Below are 12077 nucleotides of genomic sequence, written 5' to 3'. Positions count from 1 at the left end.
ACGAGGAAAAAAAAGATTGTTTTGGTACGTGTGGACGTGGCCTAAGATGACACAGAGCTGGATTTAAATTAGCAAAATATCTCTTTAATGCCTAAATCTGAATGAGTTTAAATATGACACCGAAATTGACTATGTAACAAAAATAACCTTAATGCAAAATCTATATTCTGTTCACTATATTATCGTTTTTTACTTTTTGGTAACATTTTTCTTTTATAGGGATTTCAAAAGTGATCTACTACTTTACTACTTGTGAACTACTGTTGGAATTGTTGGGGCTTTGTAAATTATAGAGTGTGGTCTAGACCTACTCTATCTGTAAAGTGTCTCGAGATAACTCTTGTTATGATTTGATACTATAAATAAAATTGAATTGAATTGAATTGAAAATTGAATTGAAAAGGTGGCATTCATCAGGTAGAAACAAGCCATTTATGACAAGTTTGTACAGTCAAGAGGGTTTGTTGAATCTGAAAATGTCTTTTAGAACTTTGAAGTTACTTTTGGGAGGATTTAAGTGGACTAGCAGCATTGATATTCATCTCCATCACCTACACACAAAATCCTATTAATCATCACGGCCACATCACATGCACTTGGTCTCTGACATCCCTCGCAGCATTTACATATTAGTCTCTATATTATAACACATTCAGTAATCACTCAGACCAGACTGTGGCCCACACACCAAATGAATACTGAACAAAACATGATTTTATTCCTCTTATCTCTCAAGTGATGACGCCTCTGCTGTGACAGCTTCATCTGGCAAAGACAAAGCAAACGTACTTGGAGAAGTTCAGACCTCACTGTCTCAAAACGCAAATCTATTTTCATCAACATGTGACTTAGGCGCATCAGACACATGCATCACGCCCTGCTGTGAGTGTCTTTGCCAAAGAAGCACTTTAGCAGGAATGTGCGTTCATGTAAAAGAAGCCGCTCTCTGCAGTGGCACAGGGCTGCAAAGGGAGTCATTTCTCCTGAACACAACTCTGGTGCAAATCCCAGGGGTAATTAGTATCTTTGTGCCTATTGAACACTTCAAAAAGCCCACTCTGTCACATCTTGCCGGCAGCTCCATAATGCATGGAGGGAGGGAGAGAGAGAGAGAGGAGAGAGAAAGAGAGAGAGAGAGAGAGAGAGGCAGGGGTGGGGGTTGGGATGAGGAGGTGGTGCTGTGTGTGGAAGGTGGTTGAAGTGAATAGCTATATATTGCAATTATGAAGGCACTTGACAAAATGCAACGAGGTTCAATAGAGATTTTAATCTCCAGAATAGATGAGGGTAAGAAGTCTCCAGCAGAAACTGTGGGTGTAATGAAATGCACAGAAACAAAAAAGGAAGGATGAGAAAGAGAGAGAGAGAGAGAGAGAGAGAGAGAGAGAGAGAGAGAGAGAGAGAGAGAGAGAGAGAAGAGGAATGAATAGAAATGTGTGCATGTGCGAGAGATAAAAGAGTGCTATATGCAGAAATGCAGACAAGACAGAGACATGGAAGAAAAACACTGCAGTTCCACCGGTTTTGAAAGGGATAAATGGTTTTAAGGGGTAAGAGATGTAGGTGATGGGATGTTTTGGATAAAAGGGAAACTAAAAGAAACGTGGAAGATCTGTGGTAGCTGTTTGGAAGGACGGACAATCAAACACAAAGGTAAAAAAAGACTGTAGGAACGTAAGGGCAAGCACATTACAGTATGTACATGATTTTCCTTCTTGCAAAATGATCATGGGAACTAAAACAAAGCTCATTTTAAAATATCAGTTTTTAGTAAAACACTTGTTAGTGACGGATGAACTCAACCTGATAATAAGACTATTATTCAGTATAACCTAATTTTCATGCAAATGAAAAACAATTAAGGGGTATTTTGTTTTGCTATGACCATTTAGTAGAAAGTGATTTATCCGCTGTAATTTTAAAGCAACAAAGAAGCTGTGATAATGGTTCCTGGGTTATCTTCATGTTTTTCACAATGTTAAAAGAAATATGTCGATTTAAGACATACAGTATGCTGTAACCGTCTCATCCATGCAATTCACCACTTTTTTTTTCCTTCAACATATACTGATTCTCTAGTATTCCATAAAGTCAGGGTCAGAATTCTAGTCAGCACTTTTCACCAACTCTGGATGTGCAATATGGGAAGTGGGTGGATTAGATTTACACATTAATGTCAGTCCCATTGATTCAATCAGGACATAAAATACATTTGAAACCATTAGTCATCCTGGGATTTCGTGCAAAATTGAAAAACAGCCCTCAATCATCCTTGTCTTGAATGTATCCTTGAAATGTATGAGCTACAAGTTTTCTAATGCCAGCAACACAAAATCATGCACATTTAAATGAATGTTCTTGGTGATTTAGCATGGTCCTTTTCATTTACTATTAGAATGATTGTGTACAGACGTAGCACTCTCACTATCACCGTTTGGTGTGATAATTACATTGTGTACAAAGTGACTGAACAGGAAACTCACCAGTATCATGTGACCGGTGGAGATGTCCATGTTGGAGTGGGCGGGCTCTTCGCTCCAGGAGGAGATGCTACTCCGCGCCGAGGGGCTGACGGCTTGACCGCCATCGCTGAACTGAGACGACACGCTGTTGATCCTGGAGGAGATAGGCTCCGGGCGCTCAGCCGGAGGTTTGACCGCCATGCGCTGCCGACAGAGCTCCTAGAGGAAGGAATGGAGGGAACAGATGAGTCATGATATGCAGTTAAGAACTTTTAGGCTCGTAACATCATTCAAGACATCTGGTAAGTCATTTCATTGACATAACCAGGAATCATCCCAGTAGACAGCGGTGCCTCGCTCTACGCTGCAACCTTAAAAGAGAATGAAATACTTATACCGGGCAGCATGGGTGCAGGAAAACAATACACATACTGCAAGAAAATAATTATTTCCACAGTGAATGTCAGGCTCAGATGTGTTGTGACTGCCTCCGGTGGCCTGCTTCACTTTGATGAAAACTGCTTTTATGTGGAGAATTGATGTGTTGTATGCTTTACTCTGTATGTTGCTATGCTGCAAATCCCACCATAATGTCTTCACCCTCACTTTCTGACAGCATCACTATTTGTCTGTAACCAAATAATATTTTCTTTTGCAATCAAAAAAAACAACTCAAAAGAGTGAATTTTGCAGGACTTTGGCTCTAGGAAAAGTCGTGGCAAGACATCCCCATTCTTAAAACACACTGCAATAAATGACAAGCTTTGCAAATAAAACTTAAATTTAGTGATATTATTTCTGTAACTTTGACTCAAAACTATATAATTTTGGGTGTCCTGACCATCATGGTAAAAACTTTCTGTTAAGACTTGTAACTTTGTTGTGCTCCTGTCTGTAAATCACAACACATTAAACCACAACAAAGCCGAAAGCTTAAGAGTAAAGGAGAAGCAAAAAAGTTGTTAAAATCATGCAGAGTGGTTAAAAACATCTGGGCAGGAGTTGAATTTTTTTTTATTTTAAATTTTTTTTATTTAACCTTTATTTAACCAGGTTAGTCTCATTGAGATATAAAATCTCTTTTTCAAGAGAGACCTGGCCAAGATAGCAGAACAACATATATATAAAAACAATTTACAATCACAAAACAAACACAAAAGAGGCAAAGATATCTCAAGTGCATTTCAATTACATAAAAGTACCATTAGTTAAAACATTTGCATGTGTGGATGGACTCATGTTCTATGGTTTTAACATAACATTTAAAATTGTTTAAGGAAATTAGACTAGATTAGAAATTGAGTGTTTTCTGTAGGTCATTCCAAGTAGAAGGTGCAGCAAACACGAAAGCCTTTTTAAACATCTCTGTCCGGGCTTGAGTAAAACCTTTCTACCAAAAGGCGCTTAACCTACAACTGCTGTTATGCTGGCCAGCTTCCAGGATGTCAGTGCAAAACAGCGTGCATTAGAAAAGTATGTCAGTCAGTGTATCAGCAGCAAACATAATGTCTTCATTTAGACGCCTGAGTAACTGTCATTGTCTGTCTGCTGGTTATTTGACCACAACATTTTCCTCCACGCCTTCTCTACACAACTCCCAGCAGTGAATTCATCAGGAGGCAAGACGCTTACGAGGACAATGTTCTTTGGAGAACTACAATTTTCTCATTCTACATGTTAGAGATGAAAAAAGCTCAATGAGACTGGTACAACTTATCCACAAAGTGATTACAATTCATCCTGAAAGGAGAATGAACATGTACTAAATTTCATGGCAATCAAGTTGTTTGAATTGAATTGAACTGAATTGAATTGAAACTTTAACCGCCCAAATCATTCGATGTAATCCTAGATAAGCACATCATTGCATGCAATGTTAAAGTGACGTTAAAAGAACACAGCAATAAATGTCATCTGTCAGATCCTCTACAGGTGAAACCATACATCAGCCTACAGCCCTGTGTGCATCAGGAGATCTGGGCTCAATCTCTGTGGGTATCTGTGTTTCTTAATGAGAGAGATGCTGATGATTAACTAACGGCCTGTTTGATTGACGGGGGAGGTAATGTGAGCAGGCCTTCATTAGTCTGTATCTGATCTGACTGATATTCTCGTAGGTCGGTGCTCTAACACTGATCTATGAGCTCGGACACAGACTCATATTAAAGATTATTAAAGTGCTTCAGTACCTGGCCCGGGGATACTGACAGCACTGCTGGTGGGAGGCAAACACAAACACAAAGAGAGTGCACACAGATACTACAGCAAGCCCTGAACCACAGCTAAATCTATTCTGCACTGCTGCACTTAGAGACCTAGTTCTTATAGATAGTCCTTCTATTTCCAAAATGTCCATGTTTTGGTCAGCTTACAACAATTAATGAATGAACAGAAAATGATTTAACAACAATTCTGATAATACTACTACTACTACTACTACTACTACTACTACTACTACTATTAATAATAATAATAATAATATTTATCATGTATCAAGACAAATGGCAAATATTCACTGGTTCCAGCTTCAACTTTTGGGTTTTGGACTGCTAGTGGGACAGAACAAGCAATCTGAGAGCATCATCCTCTGAGTAAATCATGATGGTCATTTATTATCTGGCATTTCATAAACTAAATTATGCTCAATTAATCACCTACATCATCAACATATGAATGAAAACAATAAATAGGTGCAGTCATATAGCTAAAGTCATTAAAATAAACTTTGCATGACCTAAAAGTATTTTGTCAACTTATAAATTTGTAATCAAGTTATATCATTTTTATCCATGATCATCCAACTCACTGTAGCCCGCCTGGCTACTGCAGAGAAACAGTTGACATTTTTACAACATTTCATTTATTCAAATGTTTGTATAACTTATGAATTGATAGATGGAGGCTAAATGGATTTATCAGATTTAATTGTGTTTCTATGGTTACAGATCTGCAGGGCTTGTAAATCATCTTATTTCATAATAAAAAACATTTTAATCAATATTCTGTATCAAATGATTAATTGCTTTAATAGTTACATGCTTAATAACTGTATAAATGTATAATGAGGCTTCCCATTATGACTTTAATTAACCCTGTTCATCTGTTCAATGTTTATCATCCCTTACATCCCATACAGTACGTTGAGTGGTACATACTGTATGTACAATACACTGTATTGACCACAGTGTGAGCTGCAATTTACATTTACACTTTATGTGTGCTCCAGTTTTTAGCATATATGTGTAATAAATTTTTTTTTAGCTGACAGCTGAACTTTTTGGGTTAAAGCTGCAAATATCTGATATTTTGTCCAATTGTTCACCTTTGTATTTGATATATTTTCATGCCAAAGCTTTCAAGAATTTTACTTTACTTTGACTTTGACGTACTTTAGCATCTGGAGCGCTCCCTTTAGCCTATTTATGGCAAAAAAAAAAGATTAAATGTCACTGCATGTTTCTCCGGTGACTGTGGATCACACTAATTAGTCAATTGCAGATGTTTAATAAAATAACATAATACATAAAATAATGGCTGTAACCCTTCTGGCTGTTAAATACACCAATTTGTCTGCTTTTCTGTCTGTGTGTCAGTGTTACATCCTCAGCAACATGGAGCCCAATCAGCACAACACACTGCATTGTGGGTGTTTTGTCTAGGAGGGAAACACATGATCAATAGTATTCATATTTCATCAAGCCCACACAGTGAACTTTGCTGCCGCAGCAAATTCTTTTACGATGTAATTAAAACTGATTCAAAATGGCTTCCCCCTGAGAGCCAATTAGAGGACAAAAGGCAACAATTTGAAGGAATAATATAACCGAGGACAGGTTTAGAGTCTAAACAGCGCAAATTTATAGGACCTCTGAAGTCCCCTCCCCGAGCTGCTTTCATACAAAGTATCTTTATTTACAGTGTTTTGATCATACTTCATCAGGTGGTGAGACACGTCGTGTTAATCACGTTGTCTTACGACCTGGATGAGAGTCTGCTGTGGATTTTCCAGCTTTGTCTCAATGTTGCCTTTAATTTGTGAATTTATGCCGTTAATGGCAGAGTGGGTGAGACTAAGTCCCAAACACATTCAGTCTGGCCTCTACTTGGTGTGGCAGCGGGGTAGTTTAACAGATAACTGTAAGTAAAACAGCACTAGTTCAGGATGCTAAAGTCTATGCACTCACTCATTTTAGTATATCATACCATTGTTTTGCCTACATTTTATATTAATGTCTATGTAAAGTTTTGTCAAACGTTATTGTTGCAGGAGATGTAGAAGCGTGCATGGCCAATTTTGAAAACTCCTAATCTTTGGTGTGTTCAAGGACATCCAATAGTTCAGTCTCCTGCCAAACAGCAGACATTTGAATGCAACAAATGAGAAATGATCCTTTCCAGGAAATCCATCTTAGCTTATTATTTTGGCTTCTGGATTCATTTTTCTGACAGCTCATGAATGAAATGCATTTTCTTTCCTAAGACGTTGGTGGATCCATTCTCGCAACTGCATTAACTTTGACAATAAATAAAGGCGGATAAATGTTCAGCATGATGGATTACCAAGCTCTAAAAAGCTTTAGGTCATTTCAAATTGATTTTCTTTTTTTTTCTTTTTTTTTTTATTGAAATTAATGAAAACAAATATCTGCCTGGAAGGTAGACAATCAATCTTAAAATGTATAGCAGCATTTAAAAATGATTGGCATGAATGACGTGATTTCTTTGAAACAATTGTTAGCAAATGAACCATCGCTATGCTACAGATAACGATATGTCTCTAATTAACTTAAATGTAAAACTACAATTAAGCTCTTGTATGAGGCCATGTCACTGCTAAATGATAAGACTAATTGTCAGCGATGTACAGAAAGTCTAAATGCTATTTATACTATAGTTATGTGAAACATTTCTCTTGTGAAAAATCTGCCAATATGATTTTTCGTCATGTCTTCAAGATTTTGTTTGGTGGCTTGAAACAAAACAACAGCTTTGACACATTGATTTGTCTTTTAGACCACCGCCAAAGAACGTAAGAAATCAATGAACCCCACCAAGGTACGAGAAAAAAGAATGCTCTCCTTGAAAGCAACACAAAAACATGAACGTTTAGACATTTGGAAATGAGTTTGTGTGATTTCACAGTGCACGTGTCCCTCATCACCCCTCCCTGCCTGAACAAAGGTTCAAACAACAACAACAACCCCCTCTCATGGGCGTCATGCCAGGGAATGCACTTGGCGCCACATGACCATCTCGAATCATGCATCACCCTGGGGTGAAGGTGGGCGTGTCAGTAACGGGAGGCGTGTGCCACCCACACCCTTTATAAAAGCCTGCTAATGGAGAGGACGACTGGGTTTGGGGGTTGGGGTGTGTCAGAAGAGCCCATTGGGCCCACAGGGGTGCCTCTGTTTACATGCCCCTCTGACCAAAACAAATGTAGCCCTTCATCCGAGTGCCTCTGTGCTTGAACAAACAAACAAATTAAAGGGGGAACATAATACAATATGTTGGAGTGGGGGGAGGGCCCAGGACAGGGGGCTGAAGGATTGAAGAAAAGATTCAATACTGAGACCAATATGTCTGGACTGCAGCTGCTGAAAGTAAAATAAATCCATTAAAACAAATATCAGAGTTCTGCTTCATCCTATAAAGAATATAAAGCTCAAATAAGGGACCTAATATGGTTTTAATTTCAAAATGTATTGTCACCAACAAACAGGTTAGTTTTCTTCATTTCTTTCATTCATTTGTCAAATTCAATTTTATTGTCATTGATATATCATGTGCAATATATATATATATATATATATATATATATATATATATATATATATATATGAAACCAAATGTAGTTTTGATAGTAGATTTGAAAACTAATTTCTACCAGAAGCCTTGCTAAATGCAAATGTTAAATTAGGCTTAGCATGGACTCCAATTGCCAGACTAATGACTACTACTAAGTTTGTTTTGTGCCAGTGCAGTCCACCACAACCTATTCTCCTGTTCTGCTAGGAACCAGAAACGCAAGTTGTCAAAGCTGAAGCCAATTAAGTCCCCCATCAACTATAAAATCCTCTTCTCACCTACAAATCCGTCCATGCCCCTGGCCCCACAGTACCTCTCCGACCTCCTCCATCCCTACACCCCCACCCTGAAACCTGCGGTCCTCAGACGCTTTTCTGCTCTCCATTCCCCACACCAGACTCTGTACCTTCGGAGACAGAGCCTTTAGTGTTGCAGCCCCATCCCTCTGGAACCCCCTCCCTGCACATATCCAAAATGCTACATCCCTGGACAGGTTTAAAAAAACTCCTCAAACACCACCTGTTCACCACAGCCCACAACCTCCCTTAGTATAGCCACTGTAATTCTGTAAAGTGGCCTTGGGTTTCATGAAAGGCGCTATATAAATAAAAATTATTATTATTATTATTATTATTATTATTATTATGGGAGCGACAGTGCTTTAAGTTTTGACTGGGGTCTAAAACAATTTGGTTAGAGACAGAGAAAAATAGCTATCATTGTTAAAAATGACAGCCAACATAAATTATAGGTTGGAGATGGGACACAATGCCCTAATCTCAGTTGGACTCTTTACCTACATACCCTTACTTTTCGCCACATTACATTAAAATTACACTACTTCCTGCAGTGGCACTGGCCATTCAGTCCTGCAGAATCATCCAACACGTACATGGGTAACTCCTAGAGAGACATGGATAGGGCATGGGGCACTCACCTGCCTTATGGGCTTTCTAAGTATTTATAAATTGTCCAGCATAGTTTGTTCACTCAAGCACTTGTTGCGTCATCTAGACAAGGACTGACAATGAGTTTAAAAAATGTAGACTGATTGACCTTTGCGTCTGTGTTACATGGAAGCCTCTTGGATAAATCACTGGCTGCACAGGACAGCACAACTCTAACAAATCCTATTGTTACTGCCACTAATCCTGGTACTAAATAATATGTTTTTAATACTTTGTATCGAATCAAAATGTTCCACTAAAATCAGTTCAGGAGAAGGACTTCTTAAAGACAAGCAGTACAATATTGATTAACTGTATGATATGTAATCAATGAATTAACAGTATACTCATCATATCAGTGGCAGACCACACTGACTGGACTCAGGAGAGAGAGAGGAAGACAGGAAATAAAAAACTGAATTGACACAGAGGGAAATAGTGTGGTAGGGCAGTCGGTGAACAAGAATTCTTGTTTGCTTGTTTAATCAAAACTGAGATGTACTGGAATGTGTTTTGCACGTATTCTTTGATAGTGTAAAGATGATGTTCTCGTGTCTGTGAAGGTCCTTGAAATTAAATTGAGACAGCAAGAGAGAAAACAGACAATGTTTATGAGTAAAAAAGATCTTAGCTAGTCATTTAATCTGGTCTTGTGTGTTAAAATTTGTGAGAAAATATGCAAATATGTTGAGATATCTCCACTAGTTTCTAAAGCATTTCTCATGTTTAAAGAAATGGCATGGTGCGGGTGATGATATCTTTAAATAGGATAATATTGCTTGGAGATAATATCTCTTGATTTGTGGAATATCCATGCAAAAAGTTGAGTTCCGCTGCAATCAAGTGCAATGATCTCGCCCTGCTGGCGGATAGTTTCTTCTACTTCGAGGAAAAAAGAAAGATTTTTAGGAGCAGATAAAAGTTTGAATCAGATGTAAAAAATAAAGTGAAGGCGACGTTGTTGATTCCCATGTGGAAGGCAGAGTAATCCAGGGAATAGCTAAGTGACTGACGAGCATCATGCACCATCTCCCCGCCCAGTGCTCAGACACTGTCGACGCCTGTCAATCAATGTCTCCTTTGTCAGTGTCGGCCAATCCCATGTTGCAGTTTCACAGGGACCGTTTGATTGACAAGCTGGGGAGCGGAGGGCTGAAGGTGGAGAGGATTCAGAGGGAGGCAGTGGCACGGTGACGGGAACAGAAGACAGTGTGTGTGTGTGTTTGGGTGTGCATGCATGCATGCGTGCGTGCATGTGTGCGTGTGTGTGTGTGTGTGTGTGTGTGTGTGTGTGTGTGTGTGTGTGTGTGTGTGTGAGTGTGAAGAAAGTGTGTGAAGTGAAGCCTCAAACAAACATGCCAAGGGCAAGAATCATTAACATGCAGTAGCTGGTGAGTGTGTGCATGGACATATGTGTGTCTGTGCATGTTTGTGTGTGTATATGCCCATGTGAGTGTGTGTTTGACAGCCAGTATGAAGGAGCTGCAGTAGTAAGGCCGTCAGGCAGCCTGCCGCTTCCTGTCTGCTTTAATTGCATGTAGCCCTAGAGACTGCACACACACACACACAAAACACACACACACACACACACACACACACACACACACACACACACACTGAATCCAGCCCAGGGAACCCCTCTACACAGCAGCGCTGACAAAGAGACGAGGCTTACACGGCTAAGATGGGAGCTGAACACTGAGGTCTTTCACTGAGGATGACAACGGCTCGCTGTCGAGACTCGATAAAGACGACGCAGGAAAGAGAATCAACTGGAAGAGCTTTGGGAGTCTGAGCAAAGCCAGGCTGAGTAAACCTCCCAAGAATGAGCAACATGAATGTTTTTGTTAGCTATTAATCAGATGAATAATGCGTAAACACAGTCTGACGTGTGAATTTTAATTTGCATTTTCCAATTAGAGGCTTAAAGCAAATCATGGAGGCAAGCAACCATGAAGATAAGTTTCTCACACAGAGGAAAAGAAAAAATATATTATGTAGACAGAGGAAGGTGGATAGCTGAAATGTAAGCATGTCATTGGATATGAATGTCAGACTTTCAGAAACAGACACTTCTTTTACTTGGTAGTTAAATCAAATTAAGTAAGTCATTTTAAATGTACATATGTTAAGTTTCCATCTTTTTCCTCATTGGTAAACAATAGATCACCACACAAATTATGAAACATAATGAATCTTTACAAGCCCTATGTGTTAAGGTAAACCTCTGATGCAGCGGCACAGTCTATTTCAGGAGTTAAAAAAAGGAGAGCATAAAATGTAAGCACTTAGGGGATGGGCTGGTCTCATTATAAAAATCAATGCTCACAGGACCACTCTCATTTAAAAACAAGGTGGGAAAAGGTCAGGGAGAGAGACGGAAAAATCTCAATCTAATTCTTTCCTCAAAAAGTCACTTAATATTAGATTCTGTAAATTAAATTTCATAGCCGGCTAGTCCAGCCAAAGGATAATTACAGCAGGCAGGGGTGGGAATGGAAATGACTTAAGGTGGAAAACCTGTTGGATTGGTGATATCACTTCATGTGTCAAACAACACATTATAGCAGGGGTCTGAGTACAGTAATCAATCACCACGCAGCATCAATCAAGTTATAACATGACAATGTCAAATAAAAACAGATTGATGAGGGCGTCACAGTAACCCTACCACCAGTCCCAAAGTCAAAGCTTTTAGCCACCAACACTAGAAATGCTACACTTTATCTAAAAGTATTATCTGAAAGGGGCTCAGCATTTTCCGTTTTACATACTGTATATTGTCAGGGAAAGAATTTATGTATGATATAAACGGTATAAATCAAATAAATTAAACACATTTCGTTGGCATAGTTCTATT

General features: G+C 38.9%; 1 protein-coding gene across 4 annotated transcripts in view; it reads right to left on the bottom strand.

Moving 5' to 3' along the window:
* The window catches only part of LOC114565842 (receptor-type tyrosine-protein phosphatase N2), a 298094-nt gene that overhangs the window by 43215 nt on the left and 242802 nt on the right, over positions 1–12077 (bottom strand). For all 4 annotated transcript variants that reach the window (XM_028594123.1, XM_028594124.1, XM_028594125.1 and 1 more), the window contains one exon: positions 2484–2681. In XM_028594123.1, coding sequence (XP_028449924.1) covers positions 2484–2681 — 198 coding nt within the window. The remainder of the gene's footprint in view (positions 1–2483; positions 2682–12077) is intronic.

The sequence above is a fragment of the Perca flavescens genome, chromosome 12 (assembly GCF_004354835.1).
Source record: "Perca flavescens isolate YP-PL-M2 chromosome 12, PFLA_1.0, whole genome shotgun sequence".
NCBI classification, from domain to species: domain Eukaryota; kingdom Metazoa; phylum Chordata; class Actinopteri; order Perciformes; family Percidae; genus Perca; species Perca flavescens.
The sequence above is the reverse complement of the archived record's forward strand: the minus strand, read 5'-3'. Positions and strand labels throughout refer to the sequence as shown.